The sequence below is a fragment of the Perca flavescens genome, chromosome 3 (assembly GCF_004354835.1).
Source record: "Perca flavescens isolate YP-PL-M2 chromosome 3, PFLA_1.0, whole genome shotgun sequence".
In the NCBI taxonomy this organism is placed as follows: Eukaryota; Metazoa; Chordata; class Actinopteri; order Perciformes; family Percidae; genus Perca; species Perca flavescens.
The window spans coordinates 5,293,016-5,308,870 of NC_041333.1; the positions used below are offsets into that span (position 1 = coordinate 5,293,016).

The 15,855-nt window shown below is 40.9% G+C and overlaps 1 protein-coding gene across 1 annotated transcript; it reads left to right on the forward strand.

The window, feature by feature from the left end:
- Positions 1-438: 438 nt before the first annotated feature.
- Positions 439-11,343, forward strand: trpc6b (transient receptor potential cation channel, subfamily C, member 6b). Its single transcript, XM_028573703.1, is given in 11 exon segments — positions 439-557; positions 2,493-3,264; positions 4,316-4,501; positions 5,467-5,631; positions 5,935-6,151; positions 6,681-6,908; positions 8,076-8,340; positions 8,510-8,705; positions 10,110-10,254; positions 10,864-11,094; positions 11,199-11,343. Coding segments are annotated over 10 exon segments (2,505 nt in total). The 5' UTR covers positions 439-557; positions 2,493-2,517; the 3' UTR covers positions 11,324-11,343.
- Positions 11,344-15,855: the final 4,512 nt, after the last annotated feature.

Genomic DNA, 15,855 nt, shown 5'->3' on the forward strand with positions numbered 1-15,855 from the left:
GAGTCATAATCTATTTTGCCTGCAGCCATCACACTGACAACTTGCTCATAATAAAAGAATCTTAGTTTTCTGCCTCAGTTAAAAAAATAAGTGGCATGACCAGCAAGGTCAGTGCATTTCTGCTGTCCTTAAATTAGTTTATGGGAAATCAAGGAAATTAAATTGAGTTAAAAACAGTTATTAGCTGTTGATTCTAAGGCACTGTTTTCTGTAGAGGGCAACAAAAGGACTGTGAATAGCATTGAATCTAACCTCGAAAACAGGACCCAAGTATATTCGAGAAATGCTAATATCCTATGTCATGAAACACACCTTATAAGCTGCTAGAATCCGCCCACTGGGCGTGCAGAGGCAGCACCGTCAGCATCCAGAGCCATCCAGACCCAAGGTGGGACCAGTTTTACATATGCAGTCTATGGGTGGGACGCAGGGAGTCAGACAGGTGGTCTGGAGGCTGACATGGGCTGCAGCTGCTCGCTTCTGGACGTAGTCTCGGCTCGTAACAACTTAATGAAGTGAAAATGAAGTCATTTGGCACACCAGTCTTCTGTGAGGAGGTGAGTGGGCCATCCTGTTTGACTTTGGAATATTAATGATGTGACACAAATAACATGCATATTGAATATAATTTCATATAATTGCCTTCAAAAATCAAATGAGAAATATTGGTGTGTGTGTGTAAAGCTTCTAAGAAAAAGTCTCAAGCCCAGGATATTGCTAAAATGACCAACAATGTGAGACTGATACTTAGGGATCTCATCCTATCCAATGTCCCATTTCTTTTTAAATCTCCTATTGTGCCTCTCATTGTCATATATACACTGATGTCTTCTGCTCTAGCCTACACGTTGAGTGATTAGATGTGACTTTTGTTCTAAGTTTGGTGTTAATATCACATGCAAATTCAGAATAATCTTATCTACGTTGTACAGTATCATTAAAGTAGTGATGGTACTTCCAGCTTGGACTCTATTCTGCCACAGCAATTTTTTTTGTTGCTTTTCCATCTCCCAGTATCACCCAGTTACCTGCCATAATGAAATAGAGAAAACAACAAGGAATTCTCAGAAACCCAGGCAGGTAAATGTATATGGAATAGCTACCTATGTCAGTTGAAAGGCAAAAAACATTACAGCAATCATTCAGCATATTCATCTATTTAAGTTCTGATCTTTTGCACTTTCCATGGCTGAACAGCATTAGAACACATTCTGTAGGTCATACTGCGTGCACTCATCAGATTTCTCAGTTATGCAAAATCGTATTAACACTAATTATGATTGAATGAAGGGGCGTCGTCATCATCCGCCATTATCTGTGAAGAAGCAATTAGCTCCTGAGATAACCACATTATTCAAATCTAATTAGTGAACAGAAAGTAGATTATCTCGTTCGACAGTGACACAAAATAGAATTAGTATTAGAAATGGTCACTGTCGTTTGGTAGTATGGTCATGAATGGAGATAACATCATACTTAAATAAAAGTGAACAAAAGTTTGCAACTGGAAGGATCAAACACTTGATGACATGTCTTGTATAATATTCCAGGAATGCAACATGTATTTGGTTAACTATCAGGCAGTGGCTGAGTGGATGACAGTGCCAGGCCATGAAACGCAGGAGAGCAGATGATGAGTCTGTGGGTGGTGTCACACATTATAGTTATAAATCAGCCGAGACCAGCTGTCCGTTCACTACTTCATCTAAACAGGGAGAAGCATTTCATTACTTATTTCATACCTGTCTTATTCAATTTTAGCTGTTTCTAAATTCTCTTTAACAAATGTTTTACTGCTTATTAATGTTTTGAATTGCCACGTTGCTGAAATGTGCTATACAAACAAAGTGGCCTCGCCTTACCTTAGGTCACTGCTGTCTCATTCCCAAGGCCTTTTTTTGGAAAAATATGGATATAAAATGGAGCTGATGTTAATTTATCTGAACCAGTAGACTAATCAAAGTAGAGTTTCTGCTTCGTAAGAAAAAGAAATTTAAAAGAAGTAAAAGAGAAAGAAAGGTAAATGACCCGGTGTGTGATTTGGATTTTGAGAGTGGAATTTTTATACATTAATATTTTGGCATACATTAAGTATAGTATGTGATGTTAAGCCAATACACTTTTTGTCAAATTCAGCGAATATCTCCTCACGGACACCTAGCTCTCTATTTTCTATGCGCACTGAAAAAAAACTGGTGTTATGTAATACACAGCCAGGGCTGTGTAAATGGAAAACAAACAGAAAGGAGTGCACGAGCCAAGCCACACTATTCCAGCCAATCAGCAACAGCTGATGGTGGGAGGGCGGATGCGGGAGGCAGCATGTGAATGTGCCAGCCGGCCAGTAGTTATCTGTCTATCTTCTGAAGGGGGGGTTCTGTTTGTTTGGCAGTGGAGTTCAAATATCAACAGTCTTTGCGCAGCATCACTTACTGCAACTTTAATGAATTTACAAAGATAAGGTCTTCAGCCATATGCTTACCTGTGTTTAGGTGGAGCAATGAAGGGAGAGCCACGATGCAGCAGCAGCAGGCTGTAGCCAAACCCAGGAGACAAGCGTTACGGGGAGCCGGTTACCTGTACCACGCTCAACCCTCCTCCTGCCTTTCCCTGACAGAGGAACTCTTCTTAGAAGCTGCAGAATATGGCAACCTTCCAGAAGTCAGGCGGATGCTAGAGGAGCTGCCAGACCTCAATGTCAACTGTGTGAATTACATGGGCCAGAATGCACTGCAGCTGGCAGTTGTCAATGAGCACTTCGAGGTAACTAAGCTCCTACTTAGGAAGAAAGAGCTCTCTAGAATAGGAGACGCGTTGCTTTTAGCCATCAGTAAAGGCTACATCCGTATAGTGGAGGCCATACTGAGCCATCCGGCCTTTGGAGATGCTCAGAGGCTGATTAACAGTCCCAGCCAGGCGGACACAAACGATGACTTCTTTGCCTATGATGCGGACGGCACACGTTTCTCTCATGACATCACTCCCATCATCTTGGCCTCTCAGTGCCTTGAGTATGAAATCGTTCATATACTGCTTATGAAGGGGGCCCGTGTAGAGCGGCCCCATGACTACTTCTGCCAGTGCAGGGCCTGCAGCGAGCAGCAGAGGCGTGACTCCTTTAGCCATTCACAATCCCGCATCAATGCATACAGATGTCTGGCCAGTCCAGCGTATCTGTCCCTCTCCAATGAAGACCCAGTGATGGCGGCTCTGGAGCTGAGCAATGAGCTGGCAGTTCTGGCCAACATTGAGAAGGAGTTCAAGGTGAAGTATTTAAAACAACATACCTGTTTTTATACTAGATCAGGGGTCTGCAACCTGCGTCTCCTAAGCCCCTCTCTAGTTGCCCCCTATAGCTTTGACAAAAAATTATATTGAAATGAATAACGGTTATTTTTAACATTTAAATGTATCATTGTTGTAGGCCTTAAGTGATTCTTACATAATCAATTTACATTTCATTCAACTAAAAAGTGCGTCGTAGCCAACGTCTCTCTACGGCCTGGTGCCTTATCCTCTAAATCAGGGGTCTTCAATGTTTTTTAAGCCAAGGACCCATACTACATGTATACAATGAAGTTGCATATTAAACTGGGCCTACAATAACGTGTAGGGCACCCTAATGCCTTTATACATACCATTTTTGCATAGAATAATAAGCTATTAAAATAGCCTTATAATTGTTGCCATGATTTTATAAATCATGTTTTCATTTTAAAACATACATGTGGCACAGTTAATCTTTAGGATTAACTGCATCTTTGGATGGCTACATTAGTGACTACCTTACTTATAGGCCAGTAAGTCTATCTTCAGTGAGGATTTATATTTTCTAATAATATGTTGGATTCATTGAAGAAACTTTCAAAAATTAACAATAATTTGGAGGCCCACCTGCATTGACCTAGGGGTCCGGGACCCCCTGTTGAAGGTCCCTGCTCTAAATGTTGCCCCTCTCTGCAGAGATCCCCAAAGACGGGGCCATTAAAATGGCAACAAAGATCACCATTTAATGAATGCTCATTTAGAACTATTAGCAATTGTTGACAGGCTCTGTGTTACCTTCATCATAAGGCTCAGCTATGTTTTGCGGCTCCAGACAGATTTAAAAAACAAAATTCTCTTTTGATAGTAAAGGTTGCTGACCCCTGTACTAGAATTACAGAGAAAATAGATGCATATCATGTTGATTCAAAGATGCAGTTATGACAGGACTTGAGGTTTTGACTTTTGTGGTGTTAGTGATTCATGAAAGTACTTTGTATAAGAATAGGGTGCTATCGATTGGTTGATAGGTTGCCTTTGTCCGTTATAGAATGATTACAAGAAACTGTCCATGCAGTGTAAAGACTTTGTGGTGGGACTCCTGGATCTGTGTCGAAACACAGAGGAGATGAAGGCCATCTTAAATGGGGACACTGAATCACGTCAAAGCTCGGACACCGTCGGCAGACAAAACCTCATCAGGTTAAAACTTGCAATAAAATATGAAGTTAAAAAGGTAAGCATGTGAGAAAAGCAATTCCATTTTTTAATGATTAGAATAGTTGCACTTGTTTTTGGCTTGGTTCGGTAACCTGTCCATTAAATTAAAATCACAGCTCCAAAACATGATAAAAAAGGCTGAAAAAATAATTGGACAAATGCCACCAACTCCTCTTCAGGAGCTCTTGGAGGAGGCGGTGGGGAAACAGGGTCTCAAAATCTCCCACGACCCAAATCACGTCCTGTATAGTGAGTATGAGCTGATGCCTTCAGGCAGAAGGTACAGGTTACCAAACTACAAGCTTAACAGGTATAAATTCTCATTTGTGCCGCTTTCAATCAAATTAATGAATAATAAGAGATAAGATGTTTGTGTTTGTTTGTGTGTGTTTGTGTGTGTGTGTGTGTGTGTGTGTGTGTGTGTGTGTGTGTGTGTGTGTGTGTGTGTGTGTGTGTGTGTGTGTATTGGCTAATACTACTAAATAATATTTGTGATACTGACCATTATGGTTATAGAATGCGCAATGCCTGATGGTCCTGACTGGTGCAATAGTTTATATATATATATATATATATATATATATATATAATACATGCTATGTTATAAAGTATGGGAAATGTGCAATCATTTTCAAAATGAAGTGCAATACAAGGGGGATGATGTGATGTGGGTTTTCTTCTGTTCTTCTGTGATTGTGAGGAAAGGTAGGGGGGTATTGTGTGAGGTTTATTAGATTTTAATTGAAGCACTGAAGTTTATTGTGTGTTTATGCGCAATGTGTCGCCATTTTGTTTCTCTCGAATGCCCAAGATGAATTTTTCCTATAGGAGACAATAAAGGCTTATCTTATCTCATCTCTTATCTTTTTCAAACTTGTGTTTTTCTTGCACACTTGTGTCCGCAAATAATCCTTCTCTCTCCTCTCCTCTCCTCTCCTCTCCTCTCCTCTCCTCTCCTCTCCTCCTCTCCTCTCCTCTCAGTTTGTGGCACATCCAAACTGCCAACAGCAACTCCTCTCCATCTGGTACGAGAACTTGTCTGGACTCCGTCAGCAGACAACAGCTGTTAAAATCCTCCTAGTCCTTGGTGTCGCTGTTGGGTTGCCTGTCCTGTCCTTCATGCACTGGATAGCACCGTCAAGTAAGGTTAGTTCCGAAAAAAGTAATTCTAAGTTTTACTGTAACTTACTTAAGGGTTAGATTCAGCATTCATTGTCTTGTCTTTTCTTTTCGAGAACATTTTTAACCCTTCTAACAGAGTGAAAATAAAAGTGACATGACTCTAATGTTGCTCCATGCTGCTACCTACTGTTTTATAGAAGACACTTTTGTCTTTTGGTCTTAAGATATTCAGATCAGAGGCTGTGCCCATGAAATGTGAATTCCCTTTGGTGCAGCTCAAAATAAAGTCAAACGTTGTTCTGTTTGCCTTTCTCTGACTTGTGTCAGATAGGGAAACTCATGTGTGGACCGTTCCTGAAGTTTGTGGCCCATGCGGCCTCCTTTATGATATTTCTATGCCTGCTGGTCCTGAACGCGGCAGACCGCTTTGAGGGAACGTCGCTGTTGCCTAACATGACCACCCACGATCACCCCTCACAACTGTTTCGTATGAAGACCACCCCCTTCACCTGGATGGAGATTCTCATCATATCCTGGGTCATAGGTCATAAGTGTTAACATCCCCCACCCCCAAACCACCCTATCCCATGCCATGTATACAATCACAACTAGCTGTCAAATCGTTTTCTATGATGTTTAGTATATCTTTTCCATTATGTTAATGTATTCCTCTCCCATTTCTTTGTCACTCACACACACTCTGCTGTGCATGCAGGGTCAAGGATATGACATGCCATTGAAGAGTTGTAAACCCCCAAACATCTATCATGCTAGGATATTGCCCACATGGATTATTATGTATTCTTATGCCATCTACCATAATAAATCAGACTGGTAATAACTTTCCAAAGACAAAAAAGACAAGGTGACACTTTCCCATATCTCTACAGGCGAGACTTTGGAGCCATATCACCCACGCTTTGCCTGTATTAGGAATCAGTAAATCCTATGTGATTTGACTATCAATTCAAGCCTTATTTATACAAACATATTCAAATCATATCAGCCATAGCTTCATTTGAAAGAGAAAGAGTGTGACTGTCAACCAAATGTGTGATTTCCTTTGCCTACAGGGAAGATCTGGGAAGAATGTAGAGATATTTGGTCGCAGGACATCCGGGAATACATCTCAGAACCCTGGAACCTTCTGGACTTTAGTATTTTGACCATTTTCATGACCTCTTTCATTGCCAGATTAATGGCTTTCTGGCATGCATATTCTGCCCAGTGTTACGTTGACAAGCACTACACGGACCTGTCCAACAAGACCTTGCCCTTTGAGATACAGTATTTCCAGCTGGGTAAGTGTGCACCATAGAACTCATATATTATCAGTAGATTCATTAAATTAGTTTATATGACCTTGAATATTAATAATTATTATTGTATTCATTTTAAATTTTAAATTAATATTATACTGGATTTCCTGGTTCAGACTTAAGATAAGATAAGCCTTTATTTATTCCTTTATCTCCTATAGGAGAAATGTCTTGTCTTGGGCAGTCGAGAGAACAAAAAATGGTGACGCATCGCACATAAACATAATAAACATACAGTAAACCCACAGAATATCCTCCCCCTCATATTGTACTTAATTCCACCCAGATTGCACATTTCCCCTAAATCATGCTAGGATCAATAACTTATGTATTGCACAATGCCCCAGTGCACAACTGCACAATGCCTTATCAAATTCAAAATATTGCACCAGTGCCCTACCAGATATTGCACATTCTACAACCATAATGGTGAGTACTGATTAAGACCCTGTCTCCTCACCGCCTCCTCAACGATCTCCTTAAGAGGAATTGGTGGGTGCTGGCCAATTCTTTTTCCAGCCATTTTTTATCAAGTTTTGGAGCTGCAATTTTAGCTTAATTGACAGGTTACCAAACCAAGCTATGTTGCCATAACGGACAATATATTCAATGGCTACCTTATAGCATAATGCCTTTGTCCACTCCATAAATCTAAGTCTTCTTAAAAATAACTTACATTTTCGGTTGCATCAGTTACACTAAATATAAATTTAAATTAGTAGTATTAAAGTATTGATCTGAGTATTCATCTTTACCGTATTATTTTTTCATCTTCATAATTTTGAGACCTAGAACATGAAATCCATAAAAATAAAGAAATAAGTGCCCCACCAAATTTGTGTAACGTATGCTTGATGTTGTTTTAATCCCCCAATGTTGACTTCAAGGCAGCGCTGCGAACATCGATTTCAAGGCACCTAACCGTAACATTAACCATTGCCTAATCCTAGTGCCTTCCAGACAGTGCTGCCTGGAAGACGACGTTGGGGGCTTAAAACACCAAAAACTGTAACGTATTCAACTGTCTAGCTAATTCATAACAAATAAATACTCATGCTGAATGTAGTTCCCTGTGAGGTATCTAAATGAAGTGTAAGTTTACAGCCATGAAAACTGCCAAAACAACAGTGTTTAAACATTGTTTTTCAGCTCGAATCAACTGGATGCCCTCCGACCCACAGCTTATTTCTGAAGGCCTGTATGCAATTGCAGTTGTGCTGAGTTTCTCTCGCATTGCATACATCCTTCCTGCCAACGAGAGCTTTGGGCCTTTGCAGATCTCTCTGGGAAGAACAGTTAAAGACATCTTTAAGTTCATGGTGATTTTCATAACCGTTTTCGTGGCTTTCATGGTGGGAATGTTCACGCTGTACTCGCACTACCTCGGAGCCAAGCATAACGACGCCTTCACAACGTGAGTGTCGACTAGAGACTGTTGCAATAATGCTTTTGCCTAGTAAAGATTTTGACAGTGTTCTTAAATATTTTCCAATTGTGCCTTTGGATACAATCTGTGCTGAATGAATATGATGCAACATTGGTTGCACTACACTTATTCAATTCCCATTTCTCTATTCTTCCAGGTTGGAAGAGAGCTTCAAAACGTTATTCTGGGCCATCTTTGGCTTGTCAGAAGTGAAATCAGTGGTCCTTAACATCGACCATAAGTTCATTGAGAATACTGGCTATGTTCTGTACGGGGTGTACAACTTCATCATGGTGATTGTCTTGCTGAATATGCTCATTGCCATGTTCAACAGCTCCTTCCAAGAAATTGAGGTATGCCTTAATCTTGTATACTAACAGTGATACAGAAGCTTCGGAAGCTCTGAAAGGAAAGGTGAAAAAAGGAAATGTGGGCAATGTTTGCCAAACGTTTATCTCCTACGTAAGAGATGTCTTCTCCTAGAAGATAATATCGTAAAGTATATTTCCTTATTAGGAGACATTATCCCGTGGAGTGAAGATAATTACATCTTCAGAAGAGTCCATCATGTTTTTTTTAATCCTCCGTGTGCTCCTTGGCTACTAGCAATTGCGTGGAGGTGGGGTGGGGGCTGTGCGTGATCACGGAGCGCTTGCATTATGTGGATGCGCCGACAGGTTTGTTGTCATTACTTAGAATTCCTCATGGGGGCAACAGAAACTACGCACTATAGCTTTAATTAGGCTGTTTTGAGAGTGAGAAAGCCATGGAGAATGAGGCACCTAGTGAACAATACAAAGGGAATTGAAAGTTCAACCAAATGCAGCATAAACAAAAGGTTTTACCTTCTCAGTTAACTACAAATATCCACTCTCAAACATGATGAAACTGTGCATAGGCTCCGATTTGGATTTAACAGTGATGATATGTAGTCTGATGAAATCATATCGTGAGGAGAATTAGGAGATAAACTTTAAGATATTATGTCCTACGTGGGAGATAAAATGAAGTTTTGGCAAATATTGCCCGCATTTGTTTTCCACCTGTCCTTTCAGGGCTATCGTATAGTGATAATAATGACCATTTTGTTGTAAGACCACAATTATATTACCCTGGAAATCCAGAGTTCTCGCGAGAGCACAATTTGAATTTGCTCAGCGAGTCACTCTGGCATTGAGTAATGATGCTCATTAACTATGCTCTTGTAGCCGTGCTGCACCAATCACATTGGTGTATCTGATATAGGCGGGCCAGAGGCTAGCTAAACAGATGACGACAATTTAATCTACCAGTTAGCTCCGCTGGTAGCTAAGCGTATGGGGCTCTGGATACGTCACCCCATGTATTGTTGTGATTGGTCGTAGTGTTATCCAACTACGTGCAGTGAGATTTTCAAATGCATGCTTGGTGCTGCCCCTCGAGTTGGGCCATTTTCATTACTCAATGCCAGACCCTTAATATTTCGGATTTGGGTCTGGATTTCCAGGCTACAATTATTTGGGAATAATTTAATTTGACAAAAGTGTCAATCAACGTTTTGATTTACTGCCAAAGTTGTCAAGTTTCAGTTCAGTTTTAATATATATAATATGTGCTGTATATGTAGGTCACACAATAATATTGCAGATTTAATGAACAAATGTGGATGAGTAGATGAAAGTGGCACATTAGAAATGCAGATGGATGAACTTCCTGTTGCTCATCAGATGTTTCCCCTGGCTTGTACCCCTCCTTACCGTTTCTTTATGTGGGTGCAGGATGATGCTGATGTTGAGTGGAAGTTTGCCAGAGCTAAGCTCTGGTTCTCTTACTTTGAGCACGGCGGCACACTGCCTGTGCCCTTCAACCTGGTCCCCAGCCCCAGGTCTGTGGTTTCCCTCTTGCTGGCGATAAGGGAATTTCTCTGGGATGTACCTAGAGGCAAAAGCAAAGAAAATGCAAATGATGAGCCGGAGCTTAACAAGGTGAGGTAACAGCCCTTGACACAAATTATATTTCAAGCAGGGAAATGACTACATATACTTTGTTGAATGTAGATGAATGGCTAGAGACATTTCTAATACGTCTGGTAAAGTTGACCTATATTCTTTGATACTGATCTACAGGGCCCTCTTGTGTCACATTTATAAGTTGCAGGTGTACGAGTGTCCCTTAAAAGCATGTTTTAAGATAAGCATTAACACTGCTTCTTCTCTTTTATGTTGTTTTCTAATCTTAGTTGAGGCAACAGGAAGATCTGAGTGTGGAAGGATCGTTTTGTCGTCACCAAGTAAAGCATTATTAATTTACTAATGCTGATTAACCTGTTCATAACTGTAGTTAGTATTAATTAAAGTTTTGTACATATACACAGGTGAACATAATATTCCAATGTTATTTAAACTTATTTTAGTAGGCTACCTCACATCTAGAGGGCACTTTGAGGTACTTGCTGTTTATATATCTAAGCACCAATGAAGTGTGTCAAGTAAAACCATAATGTATAAAAGAGTAAAAAAAAAATATGTATTTCCCCTTGCGGGATCAAAAAAGTATCACTTAATCTTGATCTTAATCAAACATGCTCACTGGGAAAAGTCGGCATCCGTTCTTTTTCCTTAACTAACTCTGAATCTCAACAATAAGCTCATCAGTTTAAGACTTAAATCCTCTATTCTTCATTACAGGATATAATGAATCGCCTCATCAAAAGATACATCTTAAAAGCACAGAGAGATAAAGACAACGATGAAATAAATGAAGGTGAGTTCAGCAGGTGTTCTAGATACAGTGTTTCTCTTGTCCGGATTGCCGAATTACGAAACACAATTTGACACTGATTCACTTCCTGTCCCACATATCATCAGGTGAACTGAAGGAGATCAAACAGGACATCTCCAGTCTCCGCTACGAGCTGCTGGAAAGGGCCAACCACGACATGGAGACACTGGCACAGCTCATCAGGCAACTGGGAGAAGTCATGCATGTTTAGCAGAAAGAGGAGCAGAAGAATGAGCTGGCTATACTTTCCTGAGAAAATATAAAGATTGGAGATGTAATTACTGGTCAAACTGCGCTCTTTCAGTGTGTTCAGTCAGGGTCAAAGGGCCCTGACTGAACACACATTACTGAACCAAAACAACTGATAAAAACAACCTGCTGCAACCTGATCTCACAGAACTGAAATGAAATGAACACGGTCACTTAACTCAAAATCTCTGCCAGTTTCACAGAATCGCCGAAAATTCCGTGATGGGCCCACGGAAGAATTCCGTGAAATGAACACGGCCCCTTAAAGGTGCCCTGCCACACGTATTTTATTACTTTGTGGTAATGTCTGAAGTTCTACCATGGACTCTGTAACATTTGTTTGTGGAAAAAATGCCTTGGTTACCTTGTTTCAAGCAATTCTAACATGGTATAGAAAGCCTACAGGAAGACTCAGCTCGATTTCTGCCAGTTCTCATTAATATTCAACAAGCTAAACTGTTTGAATCTGATTGGCTAACAGCTACTCAATGAGAGCCTGGCTGTAAGAATTTTTTACCCAGCGCAACTGGGCGAGCTAATGAATAGTAATGATCTCAGGCAATATGTCAGACTGACCAGCTTTTGTAACTGGCCTGATTTCTCTGCTTATTTCTTTTCAGTGGCTTTTCACATTCACAACATAACACAAACACATATGGACCTAACATATTTAAAAAAATGCAAGTAAAAACGGTTTTGTATGGCAGGGCACCTTTAAGTTAAGGAAAAGGTCGTGGGTGGACTTACGTTTCCATGACACGCGGGACAGACAGTTGGGTTTAGGAAAAGAAGAACAGGGCGGGTGGGTTTAGGAAAACAATAACGCAACGCTAACGGTTGGGTTTAGTAAAAGAAGAACGGGAAGGGTTGGGTTTAGGAAACGTGACACGTGGGACACGATCCCCGGTCTCCTGGGTGAAAGTCCTGTGTTTGACCCATCCACCACCCCAACCAACCTCCCTACGCGGATTTTCGGGCTTTCATACTACTCGCTACTGTAGTCACTCTTAATGCTACCTTCTCATTGACTTTACATTGGCATTGTTTTCTGTGGTGGCCACACAGAATTTTCACACATTTCGTGCCACCACCACGTAATGCGGTGTTAACAGTTCGTGATCATTTCACGGAATTCTGTGAGACCAGGCTGGATGAAAATAGATATTCTGCTTTTTTTTAAATGGTTAACATCCTTGATTTTTTCCCTGAGTGTAAATGCATGTACCTGCCTCTATACGTACAGTTCTGATATAATAGTATGCACTACTGACTGCTAACATATGATGGTGCTGCCTGTTCCCAATTGTTATATCATATGGTTTGATTCAGAGGCGATGATTGATTTAGATGATATGGTTTGATTTAGAGGCTTTTCTACTCCCTCTGGAGTAGAAAAGCAGTTCAGATTGAAACTAGAATTACCGCCCGTGCTTGTATGCCTGTGTAGTTTACATCTATGTCTGTACAGACTCATAAAATATGTGTTGAGTAGATGTTGAAGGAATGTAAATAAAAGGTATTAAGTGGAATTTATCACTATATTGACATGTATGATTCCAGTGAATCATTTCCTGTGAGAAACATGCTGTCTTAAAGCTCTAGTGCGGAACTTTTTGATATTAATGAACATCCGTTACATTCAAGCCATTGAGACTATTTTTAGCTAGCTTTGTCATAGGGTGCAACCACAATCACCTGAAGCTCAACATCAGAAAACCTCTGTCCTGGTTGTTATACAGGGAGAGGAAGTAAAGAGGGCGGACTCATACAAATACCTTGTGGTCCAAATTATTTTAAAAACCATTAGCTTTTAGATTCTTTAATGTGTGTTATTGAAATGGTGATCACTTAAGCGTACCATTTAATGAATATAACTAAAATAAATGTTGATTAACTTCACCTTAATGGAGTGCAGAGGGTTTGTGGGGTTTTCAAAGCGTTGCAGCAGATGCTGTTGTGCTCTCTCATGCTCGCTGTGGAGCAAGAATGTCTGGGAACAGTCTGACCTGGCAGGGAGACGAACAGCTCTCCTCCATCTCCAGGCAGGCCCGGAGTGTCAATGCTACCACCAGACTTTAGCTGTCAAGTCCCTGAACAGAACTACTGTGAAGCCTTTATACCAAGGAAAGCTAAGAAACAGACACGGCAGTTATTACAACAGCTACATTGATTTAAAAACAAACAAAAAAACACCATTTTGGTATTAGATTAACACCATGAGGTCCAGTAAAATGCATTTAGTGTCTGCAATATTACTCTTGATGAGGATCCAGAGGTTCTGAAACGTTAGTTTGTCTTTAGAGTTTTCTTCAATAAATGGTGATGCTGCAGCAAGAGCCGTGTGTGGGATTTTCTTTTCTTTTTTTCCCAAGTGTCTGCAATATTAGAATTTTGATTTTAAAAAAGTACCAGAAGATGGGTTTGCAGAAGAATTAGTCTATGTCCACCACGTTCCACATCCGGGATTGTTCCGGTGCCGCCGGAAATTCCCCTGGATGTCACACTCTTTTCGGCAGGATGTCCGTCACCTCCCGCTTTCTTTGTGTTGTAGGCTAATTTTAAACTCCGGTGGATTTATAAGGGCTACGGCTAACTGCTCCTCAGATCTCTGCAGGGTAAATCCAGACAGATCTGTCCAATCTGAGTTTTCTGTTGCACGACTAAAACAACTTTTGAACGTACACATGTACAAACAAGTTCTTTCCCGAGGCTATTTTGTAGAGGCACCATGGCTTGGTCCAGCGCTTAGCACCGCCCAAGACGATTGTGATTGGTTTAAAGAAATGCCAATACACCAGAGCATGTTTTTCTCCCATCCCCAATGCTGTATGGACTAGCCAGACCCTCCTCCGCGGCGCTGTGGAGGAAGGGAAGGTCTGGCTATGCGAGACTACACAAAAATTGAAGGCTGGTGGAGCCGTGGGCGAAACAGTTATCGCATAGGTAGAAGTAGGCCACAGCATGAGAATCCTCTCTGATATCGTCCAGACAAATGACGTAAGAGAAAGGCTCAAGGCCTATTTGTGCATCATAAGCACATGCATCAGCAAGATCCACATTTGGCTGATTAACTTGAATAGTAGAACACTGTCTGTAATGTAACCAAGATAACAGAAATGTAAATTTGACGAGTACAAAGCAGGTGAGAGTGCTGTATGTTCTTAAGATAGAGCACCACCATACAGAAGACGCATGTAGAAATATTCTTCACTTAATCAAAGGCTGCTCCTGTGCATTTGGGTTAGGTCAAATAAGCAGCTAAAACATGAAGCTTAAAGTGAGAACTTTGGTTTTAAGGAACCTTAAATAGATGCATAGTGCAAAATGGAAAATATCTGAGAATTAAACTAACAGAAACATTAAGAATCCTCTTTTGCAGTTAACAAAACAAATACAGGCAAATTTCCAATTGTGTTCACTTTATTACAGACCTAACATAACTGCCATTACAGGGGAACTTTACCCACAGAATGCATTATTCCTATTGTCAAAGGCAGTCCAAAAACACTAGTGAACATGAACAACTCTCTCCCAAATCCAAAAACTAGGGTTCTGAAACTTACATTTGTGATGTCATCATGTAAAAGTGTGGAAGCGCTCCATAGACAGTGATTTGGGACAGATGTTAGATGACTCTGAAAGCACCCAGGGGAATATTCTGAGTACGTGGGAACATTTTCTGTTTTAGAACTGAGAACACCACAAGAGAATAAAGCTCATATATTAAAAAGAAAAACAAAATCAGTCTCCCAGTCATTGTCTATGGAGCAGCTCCGGACTCTATACAAGTGTCGGGGCGTAGGGTCCGGCGTAGTCTGACGCGCACCTCTCGAAAAATTTAACAACACGTTGCCGCGACACACGCCGCTTGGCTGTAGCTTGGTAGCGTTGCTTTTCCCCCCCGACTCATTTCCTGGTTCTGCTTCTCCATAAAACAACATGAAATCAAAGAGAGGGTTAACTTTTCCTGTTCCAGATTTCTCACCGTGGTCAGAAAACACAGGGGAGACACTTGGTTGGCACACACAAATGCACAAGTAAACAAAGAGTTTCGCGATTGACCCTCCGGAAACCACACACCCCCTAGCGTTCTGGCGGTGAAATGCATCGCGATGCAAAGAAACGCGTTCAACCCCGACATAGAACTCCGAAAGGGTCACGACGCCGTAGGAGCGACACCGTAGCTACGGCGTGGAGTTGACGCAGAAGCCTAAAACAGCCTTTAGGGTTAGGTGCCTTGAAGTCGACGGTCGCAGCGCTGCCTTGAAGTCGACATCGGGGGCTTAAATCACCATCAAGCTGTGAAATTGTTCTACGCCTTTACTACTGTTTACAACAGTTTCCATTTTATCATTATGATACAATGCTTTCATTAAGTTAATAAGAATTACTAAACTCAATCATAGTCATTCTTACCAGCTGTTAAACTGTAGGTCAAAACCAGATGTTGTCATTATTAGTATGTATATATGTATCTGTCCCATGTGAATGGTG